General features: G+C 44.1%; 1 protein-coding gene across 1 annotated transcript in view; it reads left to right on the top strand.

The window, feature by feature from the left end:
• LOC124544863 (nicastrin) overlaps positions 1–21,424 on the top strand; it is a 130,043-nt gene that overhangs the window by 59,431 nt on the left and 49,188 nt on the right. Inside the window, exons 5-6 of the mRNA XM_047123574.1 lie at positions 558–800; positions 6,632–6,879. Of these exons, the coding sequence (XP_046979530.1) occupies positions 558–800; positions 6,632–6,879 (491 nt within the window). The remainder of the gene's footprint in view (positions 1–557; positions 801–6,631; positions 6,880–21,424) is intronic.

Here is a 21,424-nt window from a genome sequence, read left to right as displayed (position 1 = left end):
CTTGTGATTGCAGATTTTCTTCAAGACATTATGTCAATTTTTGCAACAGCATATTTTTTCAAAAGTTCTCATCTTAGCTGTCTCCCCTTATATTTTGTGTGTCATCATTGAGCAAAGGCACACAGAATTTCAATGCTGCAAATTAGTTCCTAATGATTGTGTTACAGCTTATTGTAAAATGATAGCGTGCTTTCATACTGTTTTTTTAAACTCAGGTAAGGACTGTGCTCTAATCTCTCTAGTTGTACGATAACAAATACCTCTAATTGATTATTGTTTAAACAGTAGTTTCTCAATAGATTTACTCTGTTGTAAAATTTGATTTTAGCAACTGATCAGAATTGGAAAATGGTAAGTGTCTTCATAAATTTATACAGAGAAATAAAATGGTATGCACTACTCAAGACTTGCACTGACACAAAAATGAGCAATTTCCTGATGTGTATAAGTAACTTAACCTGTATGTGTGTTTGCTTAAGTTATCACATGTAGTGCATATTCTATTTTTATCTCATTAAGCAAAATATTCACTAGAGATAAACTTTCTCCTTTTACAGTCCACGTGTGTGACGCTCTTATTGACCGTAACGTTTGGGTGAGCCTACCAGCTCTCTCACGAAATCGTCCAGATGCCGCTTATGAAAACGGAACGGTCATCATGGTTTCAGCCCGAATGGATTCCACGTCTATGTTTGACCAGGTGGTGCCAGGTGCAACAAGCCCAGTCACTGGTATAGTGGCACTGCTGGCCACGGCGCATGCCCTTTCCCAGGTCTTCCCCCAGGATGACACACAACAATGTGAGTGGAACTGTTTGTAACGCAGGCTTCAGTGTATCAGATTGCAGACATACTTTCATATTCTTTGATAAAATAAAAGCAAGCACATGTGGGCAAGTGCTATGTTCAGCACATTGGTGTAAAAATTCCAGCATAGTTCTGGATATGAATAAGGAAACATATTTTCTTGGTCATTCTTGAGTGGAATGCTTTTTCTGGTACAGGTGCTTCAAGATTAAGAAAATATTTTATTCTGGCTATTTACCTATATTACAAAACTTTCTGGCAGAGTAAAACTTTGTGCCACACTGGGACTCGAACCTGGAACCTTTCCATTTCGTGACCAAGTGCTTACCAATTGCACTGTCTGAGCACGACTTGTGACCCCCTCTCACAGCTTCCCTTCTCCCAAACATCACAGAAGCTCTTCTGCATATCTTCCATGACTGGAAGAAAGGATGTTGGGGAGAATTGGCTTAGCCACTGCCAGGGGAATGCTTCCAGAACAAATTTCCATTCTGCGGTGGACTGTGGTGTTTCTGAAACTTGAATAACCATTTAAAACTGTGTTTTGGACAGGGCCCCAAACCTGGGACCTTTTATTTTTCGTCGACAAGTGCTGTATCGGCTGAGTAGCTGTCTGTGAAAGGCAAAGTCCCAGATTAGAGTTCCAGTGTGGCAAACAATTTTAATATGCCAGGTAGTTTCAAATTGATGCATATGCCACTGCAGAGTGAAAATTCGGTCTATATTCTTGTATTCTGTCTAAAGCATAATTTCTCAAGCCTTTCAGTGCCATGCTTTTTTTAAGGAGCCAATTGAGAACTGCCTTGCAACTTTACCAAAAATTGTAGCACTCTAACAATTAGGTTTAGTCATATCAAAAAGAAAATGTTCCTTAAAAAGCTGTAAAATTGAGAGGCAGAATTGTTGGTGAGTTCTTACCATATGGAGAACTGTCAGTACTGCTAATATACACTGTCTCCCCGATTTCCTCTTAGCATGTGGGTCTATTTAGTTACTGACAGCATTATGAATCTTAGCTCACATGGATGCTTTGTGATGACTGATGATGTTAGTACAAGAGCCCTTTAATGCCACAGATGATGAACAGATTGGAAAAAAATATGAAGTGATAAAAGAAATTACGCAGTGCATCAAGGGGTAAGAATGTTTGTGATAGGTGATTGGAATTCAGTAGTAGGAAAACAAAGAGGAGGAAAAATATTAGGTGAACTTGAACTGCACATGAGAATGCTAAGGGCACAAAGCACAATTTAATCATTACCAACTCTAGGTTTGAGAACCATGAAAGACAGTGTACGTAACAGCAGCACAGGTAAACCATATGACAAAATGTAAATCATTTCCAGAAGCATATATGAACTTTAACCATAATTTTAGTTGTGAAATGCAGATTAAAGATGAATAAATTCCATGAAGGTAAGATCTTGAGGAGATGGGGAACTAAATAAATTGGACAATACCTGCATGTCTTTGGTAAATGCGAAGCCGTTGTTTCAAACGTGCCATAATATCAGCATTGTGATGTTGGCTACTGTTACAATAAATCTGGAGAAGATAAGATTTCCTCTGAATTATTATTATCGTTGGGAGTATCAACAATGGCAATACTATTCCATATTGGTATGTGGAATAGCCCCCATGAACCATGGACCTTGCTGTTTTGGTGGGGAGGCTTGCATGCCTCAGCGATACAGGTAGCTGTACAAAAGATCAAACACAACAGAGGGGCCAGACAAACATATGATTCCAGAAGAGGGGCAGCAGCCTTTTCAGTACTTTAGGGCCAGCAGTCTGGATCTGATGTTGTAGCATCAACCAAATGGGCCTGTTGTGCTGGTACTGCAAACAGCTGAAAGCAACGGGAAACTACAGCCGTAACTTTTCCCCAGGGCATGCAGCTCCACTGTATGGTTAAATGATGATGGCATCCTCTTGGGTAAAATATTCCGGAGGTAAAATGTCCCCCATTCGGATCTCCGGCCAGGGACTATTAAGGAGGATGTTATCAGGAGAAACAAAACTGACATTCTACAAATTAGTGTGTGGAATGTCAGATCCTTTAATCAGGCAGGTAGCTTAGGAAAATTTAAAAACAGAAATGGATATGAGAAAGTTATATATAGTGGGAGTTATTGAAGTTTGGTGGCAGGAGTAACAGGACTTCTGGTCAGGTCAGTACAGGGTTATAAATACAAAATCAAATAGGGGTAATTCAGGAGTAGGTTTAATAATGAATAAAAAATAGGAACACAGATATGCTAGTATTAACAGCATAGTGAATGCATTATTGTAACCAAAATAGTGTAGCGGCACCACTGTTTGGGATAGGAAAAGTCAGTTTTGTTGCAATATTTCTGTGCGTGCAAGTTACAGCCAGGCGCGTTCCTGTTTACAGTGAGGTATGCTCACAAGCAGTTGCGAAGTAAGATAGAGGTCACAGAGGTGTATAACTGCCAGAAAAAGTACACACAGCAGTTTGTATGGTGAAAGTCACAGGCAGAAGGGATGTAAGTTGCAGCAGTTACTCAGAGGTGAAGAGGCTTGCAGAGGATAGAGTAGCGTGGAGAGCTGTGTCAAACGAGTCTTCCGACTGAAGAGCACAACAGCAATGTGGAATACACGAGATAAGCAAAATATCATCAAACCTCAGAAAAGAATGTAATATTCCTGCGCACATAAGGCAGGCACTGGCAAATCTGAATATTACTGAAACGTTAGTTAACTAAGGCTTAGTTTCAAAACACTGACACAAAGTATATACTGAAAGATGGAATGACTAGTAGCAGCCAACCTTGTTGGGGATCATTAATTTTGGTTCCAGAGAACCTTAGGAACAGCAACACCATCTCTTTTTGACAATGTTGACTGGAATACGCTATTTGAAATTCTGAAGTTACCAGGGATAAAATACAGAGAGTGAAAGATTGCCTACAACTTTTACTGGAGCCAGATTGCAGTTCTTCAAGTTGAAGGCCGTGAAATAAAAACAGTAGTTGAAATGGGTGGTGGTCTGTCTTAGAAGATCAGCCAAACAGAATGGATTGTGCCTTTCAATGAGGCTATAAAGTGAACACCAGCAAAAATAATACCGAGTAATTATATGTAATGGATGTCCACCGACTTCAGGAGAATGCTGGCTGCTGCTCCTCCTGCCGCTGAGTCCCATTGAAAACAATCCCATTGTTGTCCTGTTGGCCTCCATTCCGTACATGGTGCATGCACTGCCTGCCACAGTCGTTGCTCTTGATACTGGGCTTGTGGTCTCACCGCTAGTAGAACTCTGACACTGACAATATATTGCACTCGAAGACACTCTTCGATAGAGTATTGTGTTTTGATATGAAGTAGTACAGGGTTCCACATCGTGGTAATAGGGAAACCTTTTCTTTATGAATCAAATTACCTGCCAATCTAATTTCAGTTGCCTCTTTATAAATGCTGGTCAAAAATCTAGAAGTACAGGCAACTATCAGAATCTTGTAAAATTTCATCACGTGCTCCTTGATGAAACAGTCGTCTGTTATCTCCAATTTTTCACGTGCTCTGGTGGGGCCAGCCTGAGTATTCGAAGATAGTCTCTGAGTGTAATACATCACTGACTTCAGTGCCACTGGCCCAGTCTTGGGCACAGCAACTGTGATGGGCAGTGCAAGCATTGTTTATGGTATGGAGGCCTATATAGGACAACTGTTTGCAGCCTTAGCATCAGTTTTCAGTGGAACTTGGCAGCAGCAACTGCTGTGTTCTCCCAAAGATCACAGAAATCGCTGAAATATCATGTCGTGTTGATTTTAGAATCCAGCAACAAACTCAAGAATTATTACACTGAGAAAGCCCATGAAGGCACAAGAGACTATAAGGTTTTGAAATGTGGGGTTATAGAATTACATTGAAAGTTAGAGGGATGGAATAAGTAACTAATGAAGAAGCATTGCAACTGCTTGTGGATAAAAGAGCTTTGTGAAACAACTTTACTAAAAGGAGGAGCCCATTGACATGATATACCACAAGGCATAGAGGAATCATCAGGTTTGTAATGTAAGTTTCTTTTGTGCAGTGTGGATGGGGGAGGGGAAGGGGTAAAATGATAGACAATATGAGGATGTGACTATAGTAAACACGTGCAGGTTGCAGTAGTTTCACAGAGATGAGGAGGCTTCCATAAGATAGTGTGGAGAGCTGCACCAAACTAGCCTTGAAATTGGAGACCACAAAACAAACAACAGTATGTACTATATAGGTCCACACAAATTTTTGAATGTAAAAGCATTAAATATGTCACAGTGCTAAGTGAGGACAAAGTTTTAATGTTTCAGCTTTATAAGTCCTCACTTGAACATCTTTTGCTTAAATTGTGTATTTTAATAATAACCGCTTCATATATTGTAGAGGTTTAGCTTTCTAGTTTATAATGATGTCACAAATTGATAATTGTATGGAATAGAAAATCAAAACAGAGGTGAAATATGGACTCAGCGCCTCATCATCCCCAATCCCAAACAAGGAAAAATAAGAATTAAAGGAATATTAAGCTATTACCTTAAAACTGGTAATAAATTGCTGTTGATATAAACATGCTACCTACCATATACTTGAAACCTTAAATGTTTTCTTACCTTAACTTTTATATGTGTTTCCTTGTGCTGCCACTTGGTGAGCAGATTTTTCAGCTATCCAGTTTCTCATCCCATCTGGTAAGTCTCCCATGACGTGGTGCACTGCGGGACTTTTCCATGTCTCTTCCCATTTCCTAAACCTCAGCAGTACTTTTCCTTCACTGTCTTCCTTCCCCTTTTACCCCTGCAAGAAGAAGGAGCCCCTTGTTCCAAAATCTTGCACATTTCCTTAACTTCTCTGTGTGTTTTCTCCAGCTGCCATTTGCTGAGCTAAATCTTTTATCTATACAATTATATTCTATATATAAAAAACAAAGATGCTTTAACTTACCAAACGAGAAAGATAGATGATAGAAATGTTGATAGAAATAAAATAAAAAACACACACATATATTCAAGCTTTCGCAACCCATGGTCGCTTCATCAGGAGAGAGGGAAGGAGAGGGAAAGACGAAAGGATGTGGGTTTTAAGGGAGAGGGTAAGGAGTCATTCCTATCCTGGGAGCGGAAAGACTTACCTTAGAGGGAAAAAAGGACAGGCGCGCGCACACACACACACACACACACACACACACACACACACACACACACATATCCATCCGCATATATACAGACACAGGCAGACATCTTTGTTTTTTATATATTTATTTTTCCCATGTGGAATGTTTCCCTCTATTATATTCATATCAATTATATTCTATTTTATATTCGGAAATACCTGCACATGCTATGTAGATTTTGATGATCCTACTTAATAAATATGATCTAAATATACATTGAATTCCCATCATGTGAGTCACTATGTATCTATAGATTTACAAAAAATTTAAAAGCCTTGAGTTAGAAAAATGATAAGTACTTAGGAATTAAGGTTCTGCTCTCCAGAAAATCACCCAAAGAGAATTAAAGTGAATGCTGGTTCTTCCTGTAAAATTGTTACAAGGTTTCATACAACTTGTTAAATGATCCAACAAAATGTAAATTTCATTGTTTAGGTTGATGCTTCAACTAAATAAACTACTAAAAATGATCCATTTTTCCATGAAGGAAAAAAACCACATTCCTCAGTAAACTTTTTTCCCTTCAGAACAAAATTTATATAGGTGTTCAGGCAACCAATGTATACTTTGGCATTCACTGCAGTATATGTTTTGTTCAAAACAGTTGTAAAATGTATTCCAATTACCACATTGCTTTGCTTCTGTCTAGCGAGCACTGTTCTTTTCACACTGCTGCATGGTGAATCACACGACTACATCGGATCCCAGCGTCTCTTGTGGGATATGCTGCACGGACAGTTTCCACATCCTCCAAATGCCGGTATTGATGATCCTGTACACCTGCTGTACCCAAACCATCTAAAGCTCTTTGTTGAACTGAGCCAGCTTTCCAACAGGCAGCAACATCTCACTTTCCACCCAGCAAGCAGTGCAAATTACATCAGGGCTCATGCTCCAGTAAGTATATGTTCTTTTGTTATCTTGTTTAAAACTATGCACTTTGTAATCACAGTTTGTATTGAAATTGCTCACTTTGAGAATAAAATAATTAAAAGCTGTCTGTGCACAGTATAACTATGGAATGTTACACAGGTAGGCCTTGAAAGAAAAAATAGGTAGGTACTAATTTGGAAGAGGATATTCGTCAACAATCTGCCACCACCTATGTGTTGTGCTACATATCAGAGGAGTGGATGAGTAAGATGAAATGTTTGATGTTGAACAACCTTTTAGTCACCTACAACATTAAAGCCATATTATTGTCGCTCAGTGATGTTGGGCTATTCCTGAGAGAACTTTTGATTCTTAGGGATCTTGTTGGACCAAATTAGAACTCAATAATTCCACTGAAAATGCTCCTGAAGAGGATCACTGACATAACGCTTGCACATCTCTCTCTCTCTCTCTCTCACACACACACACACACACACACACACACACACACACACACACACACAGAGAGAGAGAGAGAGAGAGAGAGAGAGAGAGAGAGAGAGAGAGAGAGAGACTTAGTAAGCTTGGATAGGCAGTCCAACTGAGGAAACAATATATAAACAGTCAGTAAAATTAATAGAGCATACATCATATTCAAAACTGTGTTCATAGTAATGAGCAGGAGTGGACATTTGGGAAATATGGGATGCTGACCGACACTTTCAAAATATTTCCTGTGACATCCAGTTTACATGCTGTTCTTTGTATTTCAGCTGTAAAATTTTTTTCACACATGCTTACATCATTTTGATTAATCTAGTCTCAAAATTTTCGGTTTTCAAAGTAATCTTGGCATCAGAAAAAATGTTGTACAAACATCATAGTTCTCTTTCAAATTTAATTTCTTTTCCTTATCTTCTTGTTTGATTTGACACGGCCTACCATGAATTCCTCACCTGTGTCAACCTCTTCATCTCATAGTAGCACTTACAACCTGCATCCTCAATTATAAGTTGGATGTATTTCACTCTCTGTCTTCCTATACACTTTTTGCCCTCTATAGCTCCCTCTAGAACCATGGAAGTCATTCCCCAGTGTCTTAACAGATGTCCTATAATCCTGTGCCTTCTCCTTGCCAGTGTTTTCCACATATTCCGTTCCTCTCCAATTCTGCGCCGAATCTCCTCATTCCTTACCTTATCGGGGCACCTAATTTTCAACATTTGTCTGTAGCACCACATCTCAAATGCTTCGGTTCTCTTCTGTTTTTCCCACAGTCCATGTTTCACTACCACACAACACTGTGCTCCAAACGTACATCCTCAGAAATTTCTTCCTCAAATTAAGGCCTATGTTTCATACTAGGAGACCACTCTTAGCAGGAATGTCCTTTTTACCAGGGCTAGTCTGCTTTTGATGTCCGCCTTGCTCCATCCGCAATTGATTATTTTGTTGTCTAGGTAGCAGAATTCCTTAAATTCCTTTACATCGTGAACGTCAATTCTGATGTGAAGTTTCTCACTGTTCTCATTTCTGCTACTTCTCATTACTTTCATCTTCCTTCGATTTACTGTCACTCCATATTCTGTACACATTGGGCTGTTTATTTCATTCAGCAGATCACACAATTCCTGTTCACTTTCACACTGGATAGCAATGTCATCAGCAAATCATCTCACTGATATCCTTCCACATTGAATTTTGATCCCATTCCTGAACTTTTCTTTTATTTCTATCATTGTTTTGTTGATGTACAGATTGAATAGTAAGAGTGAAAGACTCCAGCCCTTTCTTACACCCTTTTCAATCCAAGCACTTTGTTCTTGGTCATTCACTCTTATTGCTCCTTCTCGGCTCTTTCCCTATAGTTTATTCCTATTTTTCTCAGAATTTTGAACATCTTGCATCGTTTTACATTGTTGAATACTTTTTCCAGGTCGACTAATCCAATGAACATGTCTTGATTTTTCTTTAGTCTTGCTTCCATTATCAACTGCAACATCAGAATTGGCTCTCTGGTGCCTTTACCTTTCTTAAAGCCAAACTGATTGTCATTTAACACATTCGCAATTTTCTTTTCCATTCTTCTGTATATTATTCTTGTGAGCAACTTGGATGTATCAGCTGGTAAGCTGATTGTGTGATAATTCTCGCATGTTTCAGCTCTTACAGTCTTCGGAATTGTGTGGATGATATTTTTCTGAAAGTCAGGTGGTTTGTCCACAGACTCATACAGTCTACACACCAATGTAAATAATCATTTTGTTACCACTTTCCTCAATGATTTTAGGAATTCTGAAGAAATGTTGTCTATTTCTTCTGCCTTATTTGATCTTCAGTCCTCCTCTCATAAATTCTGGTTCTAATGCTGGATCCCCTCTCTCTTTCAAATTGACTCCCGTTTCTTCTTCTATCAGATCATACAAGTCTTCCCCCTCATAGAGGCCTCCAATGTACTCTATCCACCTATCTGCTCTCTCCTCTGCATTTAACAGGGAGTTCCCGTTGCACTCTTAATGTTACCAACCTTGCTTTTTGTGTTGCCGTAGGTTGTTTTAACTTTCCTGTATGATGTGTGTGTCTTTCTGACAATCATTTCTTTTTCGATTTCTCCACATTTTTCATGCAGCCATTTTGCCTTAGCTTCCCTGCACTTCCTGTTTATTTCATTCCTGAGTGACTTGTATTTCTGTATTCCTGAATTTCCCTGAACATTTTTGTACTTCCTTCTTTCATCGACAAATGAAGTATTTTTCCTATTACCCATGGTTTCTTCGGAATTACCTCCTTTGCGTGTATGTTTTTCTTTCCAACTTCTGAGATTGCCATTTTTAGAGATCTCCATTTCTCTTCAATTGTACTGTCTACTGACCTATCCCTCATTGCTGTATCTATAGCTTTAGCATAACTCATGATTCCTTAGTACTTCCGTGCCCCACTTCTTTGCATATTGATTCTTCCTGACTAATCTCTTAAACTTCAGCCTACCTGTCATCACTAGTAAATTGTGATCCAAATCTATATCTGCTCCTGGAAATGCCTTACAATCTAGTATCTGACTTTGGAATCTCTGCCTTACTAAGATGTAATCTAACTGAAATCTTCCCATATCTCCCGTATATTGCCTCTTGTGATTCGAGCCAAAGTATTCACTATTATTAGCTGAAATTTATTTCAGAACTCAGTTAGTCGTTCTCCTCTCTCATTCTGTGTTCAAGGCTCATATTCTCCTTCAACCTTTCCTTCTACTCCTTCCCCTAAAACTTCATTCCAGTCCCCCATGACTATTGGTCTCTTCCACCAAATCAGTCAACCCCCATGACTATTAGATTTTCATCTCCCTTTACATATTTTATTACCCTTTCAACATCCTCATATACTTTCTCTGCCTCTTCATTTTCAGTTAGTGACATAGGTCTGTATACCTGAACTACCATTATTGGTGTTGGTTTGCTGTCAATTCTGATAAGAGCAACCTTATCACTGCACTGTTCACTGTAACACACTCTCTGCCCTACCTTCATATTAATAACTAATCCTACTTCTGTTATACCATTTTCTGCTGCTGTTGGTATTACCCTAACTCATATGACCATAAATCCGTGTCTTCTTTGCAGTTAACTTCACTGACCCCTACTATATTTAGATTTAGCCTTTGCATTTCCCTTTTCCAAATTTTCTAGCTTCCCTACCACATTCAAACTTCTGACATTCCACACTCCAACTCGTAAAACATTATCCTTTTGTTGGTTATTCGTTCTTTCTCTCATGGTCACCTTTACCTTGTTAGTCCCCTCCCGCAGATCTGAGTGGGGGACTATTCCGGAATCTTTTGCCAATGGAGAGATCATCATAACACTTTCCTCAGTTACAGATCACATGTTCTGTGGATACATATTATGTGTCTTTAATGCAGCAGTTTTCATTGCCTTCTGCATGCTCATGCCCTTGACCATTGCTGGTTGTTCTGCCGTTAGGGGCAGTTTCCCACCCCAAGGACAATAGAGTGCCCTGAATCCCCGTCTGCTCCTCCGCCCTGTTTGACAAGGCCATTGGCTGACTGAGGGTGACTTCTTATGCCGAAAGTCTTTGATCACTAATGCTGATTATTAATCAAAATCTGCCGGCCGCGGTGGTCTCGCGGTTCTAGGCGCGCAGTCCGGGACCACGCGACTGCTACGGTCGCAGGTTCGAATCCTGCCTCGGGCATGGATGTGTGTGATGTCCTTAGGTTAGTTAGGTTTAAGTAGTTCTAAGTTCTAGGGGACTGATGACCACAGCTGTTAAGTCCCATAGTGCTCAGAGCCATTTGAACCATTAATCAAAATCTAAGCAGTGGCAGGTTTCAAACCTGATGATGATTTGATTACTAATCAAAGATGCTACCCCTAGACCATGAGTGCATATACACATATATTATTTCAAGGTCAGTGTAGCCTATGAGACTTGGTTAAGTGAAAAAATTCTTGGTTCAGTTCAATCTCTCCAGTACTCCAAGGGGACCCTCTTTCACCTACAGCAAGTGTAGGAGGTGATACTCAGCAGGTTGCCAAAACATATGGGAATTTGGGGCAATGAATTGGCAGGCACAGCAACTGAGAGTGCCTGTTAGATACCAACAGTCGTAAAAGGTAATTTTCCCTTCATGCAGTGATGGAAGGAGGAGTGGTTGGGAGTGAAGGATAACAAACTGTAGTCGGTAAAGTCAACCACCTGACAGTGGGATACCTGCTTCCACTCATAAGTTTCTTTTCCTGTGATAGTACCCAGGAGGGTGCACTGTGCAGTGCTTGTAATACACAGATCACTCTACATCACATTTTAACAGAATGTGCCTCCCCTCATGACAAGATGACAGCAGCCAGTTGATTTGCTCTCTGTTAGCTGATGAAGTCATGAATGTGTTGCAAGTTTGAAGATTTTGAGGAATGTCTGACCTAGTTTTCAAATTATCCTACAAAAGATTTTAACTTGTTAACAAAGTGATTGGTCAGTCTTTCGAGGTTATAGTTTTAGTCTTAGCTTTGTCCTAGTCGTGAAATTACTAAGTGCAGATATATTACCGTATTTACTCGAATCTAAGCCGCACTCAAATCTAAGCCGCACCTGAAAAATGAGACACAAAGTCGAGGAAAAAAAATTTACCCGAATCTAAGCCGCACCTGAAATTTGAGACTCGAAATTCAAGGGGAGACAAAAGTTTTAGGCCACATCTCCAAATCGAAACGAAGTTGGTCCATTGTAATATGAGACACAATTTAGATCAAATGAATGACGATACAGCTACAGTAGTTTGGTTCGAGTTGTAAGCTTAGCAGTTACGCTTTGCCTGGTAGCCATTGCTATGCGTCAGGCGCTCCGTCCTTATTTATACGGGTACGATTCCTTTTTCACGTGCTTTGTCTGGTTTGAATTGATTGCTTATTTTTCTTTGATCTGATAAGCGCCGTTTTCTTTGTTATAGGCGTTTACGTCACTATAAGCTGAAAATGCATTGCTGTACTGTGTCATGCATTGTTTGTTGCATTCTGATAGTGCGTGTTTACGGCCTGTCGCCGCTCGCGGCATGGCTTCCTTTTGTGTTCGCTACCGTCGCTTATATAAAAAAAAAAAAAAAGAGGAATCGTCTCATTACCGAAACAATGGCAAGAGACTGGTATTTGTTGTTACTTACACTGCTGCTTTCTTTGCTAATGATTAACAAGAACCAAATAATAGACTGCGTATGATAGATGTTCTGAATGACAGTTCAGCGAAAATTTTTCTCCGTTTGAAAATCTTTGCAGGCGCCTCTTTGGTACGTTACATTCTGCACAGAAATTAGAGTCATCTTAGATTTTAAAATGTAGTCAATTGCCATGCTTCATTTCTGACTGTATCACTATTAGGTATAAGAATAATACGAATATAAAGATGGCATGATATGTATATTCTTCCGCATTTGCTGTTGTCTCACTCTAGTTTCATAGTTTATTAGGCAGACAGGATTTAAATGAGATAGCAGCAAACACGAAACAATACGTGGTAAAATGTTTATATTCATATTATTCTTATGGTGAAGAGAATACTGCAAGTGATTCACAATTCATAAAAGTTCCTATTAGTAACCATCTCTTCTCACAGGTAGGAAAAAATCCAGAATGTAGAGTTGGCCATATTGACAAACATCCCAAACAGTCTTGCCAGTCGTATTTTCGTAGTACATTGAAATGCTGCTGCTACATTCGAAGATGAACAATACGGAATTTGTATTTACTTCGTTGGATAATGTACGAAAATGCAGTGGTCGAAACTCGGGGTGGAGAAAAAAGCTCATCCTCCACCTTCTTTCTTCTTCTTCTTCTTCTTCTTTTTTATGGTGCAGCGGTTTTGGTGCCAGTATTTATCTTTGTGCCTGCAAAGCATGCCTATGTAGCACTACATATATTCGACGGCAGAAGTTAGTTGTGGCGGCACCCACCAACATTTTTCAGAACTTCCGCTTGCTTTGCACTCGATTCTAAGTTGCAGGCGGTTTTTTGGATTACAAAAACTGGAAAAAAAGTGCGGCTTAGATTCGAGTAAATACGGTAACAGTGCCTCAAATGTTAAATTGTGACTGATTAAATGATTACAGCAAGTGGGATTTCAGGTAAACTGTGGGAAGGGGGGGGGGGGGGGGGCAGGAGGAGGAGGGATAGGGAGGTGCATCATGAGAGAAGGGGAAAAGAGTAGTAGTGGTGTTGGCAGGCAGATAGAAGATGAGCATAGTGCTGGAGTGAGAGCACTTAAGGAGATAGGTAGGCGAAGGACAGGGACTAGCAGAGGTTGAAAACAAGCAGGTTAGAGAAACAAAGGATATGTTGTTGGGAGAGTTGCCACTTGCACAGTTCAGAGAAGCTGATGTTGGTAGGAAGAATCCTGATAGTGCAGGCTGTGGAGCAGTTATCAAAGTGAAACATATCACGTTGGTTGGCATGTTGAGCAACCGGGTGGTCCTGCTGTCTCTTGGTGACAGTTTGACAGTGGGGATTAATGGAAGAGATAGCTTGTTATACTGTGTTCATTGTAAGAATAAACCTGATGTAAATATTGTACTGTCTTCTTCCATGTTTGCTGGAATCTCATTGAATTTTGTTTCACGTGGAGTGGAAGCCTTGCTCTCTCCGGTACAGTCGAATACGATAACATTGATACCTTTTATGCTGTATGTTACGCACACATTGACTGAGCTTTACTGGTGTATTTAACCAGAACAGCAAGGCCAGCCAGGTTGTCCATCTAACATGCAGTGATGTGAGCAGTCACAGTTAAGATGTAAAAAGACACATGCAGAGAAATAGTATACCTTAAATTTCATTTAATTTGTAAAGAGACTGAAATAATATTCAGAAAATTTCCAGCAATACTGCACACTTCTTAGGGGGCCAGATGTAAAACGTAACACTCTCTCCTTGTTAGCTAACATTGTATTGTAATTAAAAACAAGAGTAATGAAAACTCCTGACTTAAACAAGCATAATTTTTCAGTGCAAGCATGTGTGACTCTTAAGTGTACTGCAGGATTACATCATATAGTTAAATATTGAGGATACTGAGTGTAGTAATTATAGTCTTGTCACCTGGTAATTCTGAATTACTTCCATATCAAAATCTGAGAAATATGTCTCCGTACTGGAACTGCCATATGCCGTGTTGATAGTGAGTCAATCAACAGTGTACACCACTTTTTATCCTCTTCTTTTATGATGCCTCCCTGCGGGTTCGGGGGTAAGAATAGGCCCGCGGTATTCCTGCCTGTCGTAAGAGGCGACTAAAAGGAGTCTCAAACGTTTCGGCATTCTGTGATGGTCCCCTCTTGGGTTTGACCTATTTTTTTCCAAATTTCTGTTGTTAGTGCGTGCCATTTGGGGAAGGACACCTTACGTGGTGTTTTTCTATTGGTCCATCATGTTCCACCATCTTGCATGTTACCTATTGTCGTGTGGGGGGGGGGACTACGCCCAACATCTTCTGGGTTGTCTCCTTCTCGCCTTCTGCGCACTCTTCTTCTTAGCGCCCACGACGACTGTGGACCCTTTCAACACCTAAAATCCAGCACGGTAGCCAGTCCGTTGTGGTGGGGTCGTCATGTACCCTCTTGGTGGTAGCCCCCTGACCACGCAGGGATCGCACTACAGATGCCAGAGCTGTTTCCTCCCCATGCATGCCAAGGAGTATGTGCCCATCTTGTCTGGGGCACGGGGACTCCGGGCAATGGGATATCGGCCAGGTACCCGTTGCTTTGGCTGGGTGGCGCCCTTGGGGAGAGCCCTCGTTCGGAGTAGGTGGCATCTGGGCGGATGTGGCGCAATGAAGCGCAATAAATCACACCAAGCTGGTGGTCGCACGGCCACCAGCGTCTCTAAGCGAAGTAGAGTCGACTTTGATGCTGCGCAATATGACCCTCAGACGTTCCCCTCGTTGGCTGCGCCATGGGAGGGATGCCGATCTAGTGCCAAGCGGGAGCCTTACTTACCGCAATACCTTGTCTGCAGCAGGACTGATGGTGACTCCTTTCTTACGATCTTACGACGAAGCCTATGTTTTTTGTGGAACACCTGGAGGATAAGTTTGGGGAAGTGGCGGGGTTGTCAAAAATGAGGAATGGGTCCATCCTCCTCAAGACGTCCTCCCCAGCCCAGTCACGAGCGTTGCTCTTGTGTGATAAGCTGGGTGACGTCCCTGTTACCGTCACTCCCCACAGGAGCTTAAATATGGTCCAGGGGATTATTTACCATCGTGACCTCTTGTTGCAATCCGATGACGAGCTGAGAGCCGACTTGGAACGACGTGGTGTGCATTTTGTCCGTCGTGTCCATAGAGGACCCAAGACAAACAGGGTGGCCACCGGTGCCTTTATCTTGGCCTTCGAGGGTGATGTCTTGCCCGAGAAGGTCAAGGTGATGGTTTACCGTTGCGACGTCAAGCCATACGTGCCTCCCCCGATGCGGTGCTTCCAGTGCTGGAAGTTTTGGCATATGTCCTCCCGTTGCCCATCCAGCGCTACATGTCGAGATTGCGGACGCCCCTCTCATCCTGATTCTCCATGTGCGCCTCCGCCTGTATGTGTCAACTGTGGGGAGCACCACTCTCCATGCTCGCCGGATTGCCCCGTTCTTCATAAGGAGCGGAAGATAATGGAATTTAAGACCCTGGACCGGCTTACTTATCGAGAGGCTAAACAGAAATATGAAAGGTTGTATCCTGCTTCCATTCGAACATCTTATGCTGCAGCCACGTTATCGTCGCCCAAACGAGCGACGGTTGTCGCCTCATCTGTGCCGCCTTCAGTGGGCCCTCGGGGCCGTGTATCTCTGTCTGCCCCCCTCGTGCCTGGGGGCAAGCCTTCCTCTGTTGCCCCCTTAGCAGTTGGGGGCAAACCCTCTTCTGTCGCTCCCCCCACGCTTACTTCGGGAGTGACATCTGCTCCACAACCGGGAGGCTCGATCCCTCCCCCTCCTTCTCCGCCGGCGTTGCCTCCGCCGGTTCCTCTCTCGCGGAAGGGGTCCCTCGGGGCTCTCCCTTCCTCCGTTTCTTCTCCTACCCAGCCGGATGTCAGCCAGTGGCTGAAGGTTCCGCCACCTGCTGGTCGTAGGGCTTCTGCGTCGTCGTCGGCCTCCGACGCTCCTTCAGAGAAGCTCTCCCAGCCCTCTCACCCTAAGGGCCGACGTGAGAAGAAGGAACGGCATGTGTCCAAGAAGAAGGACGTTCCGGCGGTTTCAGCACCGCCTGCTGTACCTAGTCCTGGCTCCGGGGATGAGGTGGAGATCCTCGCCTCTGCCGCGGATCTCGCCCTCACGGAACCCTTGGGGGCCTCTCCTATGGACTCAGCTGACTCTCCCCCGGTGGCGGCAGTTGGCTCTGAGGCGCTGTCTGCCTCTTAGTCGCATTCACGCCCTCCCAGTCCCTTCCTGCTTCCATTCTCCAATGGAACTGCAGTGGTTATTTCCGCCACCTGCCTGAGCTCCGGATGCTTCTGAGTGATTCCCCTGTTCTCTGCATTGCTCTGCAGGAAACTTGGTTTCCGGCACTGCGGACCCCCGCCCTTTGCGGTTATCAGGGATACTATAAGAACCGCGCTACCTGTCAACGAGCGTCAGGTGGGGTTTGTCTTTTTGTTCACCACTCTGTCTGTAGCTCGCCAGTACCCCTTCAGACGCCTTTAGAGGCAGTCGCTGTCAGGGTTGAGCTCTCGCCGGCTATTACTGTTTGCTCTGTTTACATTCCTCCGGATAGGGAGCTCCCCCGACATGTCTTGGCTGCACTGCTGGCTCAACTTCCGCCACCTTTGCTGCTTCTAGGCGATTTCAATGCCCACAACCCTCTATGGGGTGGGACTGTCTCCGATGACCGCGGTCGGGCCGTGGAGCATGTGTTGGCTCAGCTCGACCTTAGCCTCTTGAATACCGGTGCTCCCACGCATTTCAGTGTGGCCCATGGCTCTTTCTCGGCCATCGATCTCTCTCTTTGCAGCCCCGGACTTGTCCCATCCCTCCACTGGCGAGTGCATCCTGACCTCTGTGGTAGTGACCATTTTCCCATCTATTTATCACTGCCCCAGTGTCATTCTTCTGGGCACCTGCCCCGCTGGGCTCTCCACAGGGCTGACTGGCCGGCTTTTACTTCTGCTGCAACCATTGAGTCTCCCCCCCAAGGTGACATTGACGGGGTGGTCCGTGTCTTAACCACATCCATCATTTCGGCGGCCGAGGCTGCCATCCCCCGCTCTCCTGGACTCCCTCAGAGGAAGGCTGTACCCTGGTGGTCGCCGGAGATTGCTGAGGCTATTCGCGACCGTCGGCGGGCTCTCCAGCGTCATAGGCGGCACCCGTCTCTGGAGACTCTCATCGCCTTTAAGAGGCTTCGTGCCTTGGCCCGCCGTCTTATTGCACGGCGTAAGCGGGAGTGCTGGGAGCGGTATGTCTCCTCCTTGGGCTCCCGTGTCTCCCCCTCGCTCGTGTGGTCCCGGATCCGGCGGATTTATGGATACCAGACCCCTATGGGTGTACCTGGGCTCTCCTTGGACGGCGCTGTCTGCACGGACGCTGCCACCATTGCTGAACAGCTTGCCGCGCACTTTGTACGAGCTCGGCGACTGCATCTTATCCCTCCACCTTTCGCTCTCTAAAGGAGCGAGCTGAGCGGACGCAGTTCTCATTTCACACGCGTCGTTCTGAAAAATACAATGCTCCTTTCAGCGAGAGGGAATTCCTCGCTGCCCTCGCCGATTGCCCTGATACAGCACCAGGACCGGACTGCATCCACGCGCAGATGCTGAAGCATCTCTCCCGGGACTGCCAGAGACACATTCTCGCGGTATTTAACCGCATTTGGAGCGAAGGCGTGTTCCCGTCGCAATGGCGAGAGGGTGTTATTGTCCCCATCTTGAAGCCCGGTGCGGACCCACTGGCGGTGGACAGCTATCGTCCCATTACCCTCACCAACGTTTTGTGCAAATTGCTCGAACGTATGGTGGGGCGGCGTTTGTGTTGGGTCCTTGAGTCGCGCGATCTCCTCGCTCCATCCCAGGGTGGCTTCCGTCGGGGCCGGTCTGACACGGACAATTTGGTGCGGCTGGAATCTGCTATTCGTACGGCCTTTGCCCGACGTCAGCATCTCGTTGCTGTATTTTTCGATCTGCGGAAGGCGTATGACACCACATGGAGGCATCACATCCTCGCCACGTTGTATGAGTGGGGTCTTCGTGGTCGGCTCCCGGCTTTTCTTCAAACCTTTCTGTTGCACTGCTCTTTCCGGGTGCAAGTCAGTGCCGCCTCTAGTTCTTCTTATACACAGGAAAATGGGGTCCCGCAGGGCTCGGTGTTGAGTGTGTCCTTATTTCTAGTGGCCATTAATGGTCTGGCTGCAGCCGTGGGGTCGTCGGTGTCTCCTTCTTTGTATGCCGACGACTTCTGCATCTCCTTTAACTCCACGACTACGGGAGTCGCCGAACGCAGGCTGCAGGTAGCCGTTCGGAAGGCAGCATCATGGGCTCTGACTCACGGTTTTCAGTTCTCTGCAGCCAAGACTCGAGTTATGCACTTCTGCAGGCGTCGGACGGTCCACCCTCATCCTGAACTTTACCTCGACGGCCACCTGCTTGAAGTGGTGGACACTTGCCGCTTCTTGGGACTTGTGTTTGATGCCCGGCTCACATGGGTTCCTCATATTACTCAGCTGAAGCAAAAATGCTGGCGGCACCTCAACGCCCTCCGCTGCCTTAGCCACACGTCTTGGGGTGCGGATCGCTGCACGCTGCTGCGATTGTACAGAGCCCTTGTGCAGTCTCGGCTTGATTATGGGAGCCTGGCCTATGGGTCTGCATCACCCTCAGTGTTGAAGTTGTTAGACCCCATACACCACTGTGGGGTCCGGCTTGCAACTGGTGCTTTTCGTACGAGCCCCGTGGATAGTCTACTGGTGGAGGCCGGGGTTCCCCCGCTGCGGATTCGCCGCCATCGACTGCTCGCCTACTATGCTGTCCACGTGCATTGCTCGCCAGGCCATCCCAATCGTCGCCTGCTTTTCCCTGCCATGGTCCTCCCTCTGCCCGAACGGCGACCTAGGTCTGGGCTTTCCATCGCTGTCCGCGTTCAGTCCCTGCTGTCGGAATTGGGTTCATTCCCTCTTCCGCCTCCCTTCCAGGTCCGTGCACCTACGCCTCCCTGGTGTTTGTCCCGGCCGTCCGTCCGTCTGGACTTGGCACAGGGACCCAAGGACTCGGTTCCGCCTGTGGCCCTCCGTCGCCGTTTTCTTGCGCTCCTCGCCTCATTTTCGGACCGTGAGACTGTCTACACTGATGGTTCCCTGGTTGATGGTCGCACTGCCTACTCTTTTGCTCTTGCTGCCCATGTTGAGCAGCGCTCCTTGCCGGCTGGCTGCAGTATTTTTACTGCAGAGCTGGTGGCCATATTACGCGCTCTTGAGCAGATGCGTTTCTGCTCAGGTAGGTCCATCGTGATCTGCAGTGACTCCCTGAGCAGCCTTCAGGAGGATCCCCCCTTGTGTCGGTGTGGGTCCCGGCTGACGGTCGGCCACATTTTGCTGGAGTGTCCTCGACTGCGCACACTCCGGCAATCTTTTAATCTCCCGGGCACCTTGCCTTTGGTTTTATCCGACGATGCCTCCATGGCTGACAATGTTTTACATTTTATCCGTAGTAGTCCTTTTTATGGTTCGATTTAGGGAGGTCCTGCGCCTTTCCCTTTCTGTGTCTTTTGTCCTTGTGTCTGTTGCTGTTCTGGTGTGCCGTCAGATGGTTGACTCTTTCCCTTTTTTTTCTCGTGGTCAGTCAACCAGTCTCCGGCCATCCTCCTTTCTTCTGTTTCTTTCTGTCTGGTGTTCCTCTGTCCTGTTCTTGTCTGTAGTGTTTGTTGCTGTGTTTGTGTTCTTTTAGCGCCTGGGGGGACGTCTCCTCCCCCTTTGGTTTTTACCTGCTCCGTAGATTTTCGGCTCGCCTGATTTTGGAATGGGGGACTGATGACCTTCGCTGTTTAGCCCCCCTTAAACGTCCCAACAACCACCACCATCTTTTATGATGTGCTGTTCTGTATCCTGTCAGCATTTGGCAGTCACATGTAACAAAGCTTCGTGCATTAGTTCCACTACGCTGGACAGCTTAACTTGGCTCCGAATCAGTTCTGTTGGTTTCATATGGCAGTGGTTCGGTGGCTATTGTAAAAATGCGGCTTTTGTACGGTGTGCTCAATGCCATGAAAATTATTGTTTCCTATGTTTCTGACTCGTATGACACCGTGTCTGTTACAAAACAGTGGATATAGTCTAAATAAAAAGTATCTGATTTTTCATTTTTGTTCTAAATATTTAATATGTCATGTGTTCTTAATTTAAACAATCTCAGATAATCAAGAATTTATATTTGCAATGGAAACTCTAATTTTGCATTCAGTATGTAATTAGAAACAAGAATAGAGTCAATTTTGGAAAAAAGGAAGAAGATTAGGTACGTGTTAAGTAGCATATATTTGAAGAAGCTTATATTTAAAAGATGTGGGTATTCCAAATTGAATGAAAAAAGGAAAACCAAATTGAGATATGAACCAGTGACCCAGGGGCTATCCCAGATTATCATTGTGATCTTCTAGAAGTTCAGCTACACATAAAGTTTTCAAAAATGCCAAAAATGTCATAAATAACATACTCGAAAACTTCAAAACTGATTTTTATTTTGTAAATTTGTTCAAAATGTTGAGAATAATCTGTTTCTCACCACTTTTTAATGATGATCCTGGTGTGTGTTTCATTACAGTGCAGCAAGCAGCATCAATTGTTTTCACCCTACATATTAACAGCATGACAGCCACTGCACAAAAGTACAGATAAGGTGACTGTACACAATTTTAGAAGTATAATCTACATTGCTGCAGTATAATTAAGAAAAATGTTGCTGGCTGTTAACACATTAGAATATCTTAAAGTTTCATTTATTGTAGCATAGTAACAACACATCTGAAGCATAAATAGGACCCACTTCCAAGTGTGTAACAGCACCAGTGTACATGTGCCATGGCTGCTGACCAATCATCAC

This window comes from Schistocerca americana, chromosome 8 (genome assembly GCF_021461395.2).
Source record: "Schistocerca americana isolate TAMUIC-IGC-003095 chromosome 8, iqSchAmer2.1, whole genome shotgun sequence".
In the NCBI taxonomy this organism is placed as follows: domain Eukaryota; kingdom Metazoa; phylum Arthropoda; class Insecta; order Orthoptera; family Acrididae; genus Schistocerca; species Schistocerca americana.
This window is presented reverse-complemented; position numbering and strand designations above follow the sequence as displayed.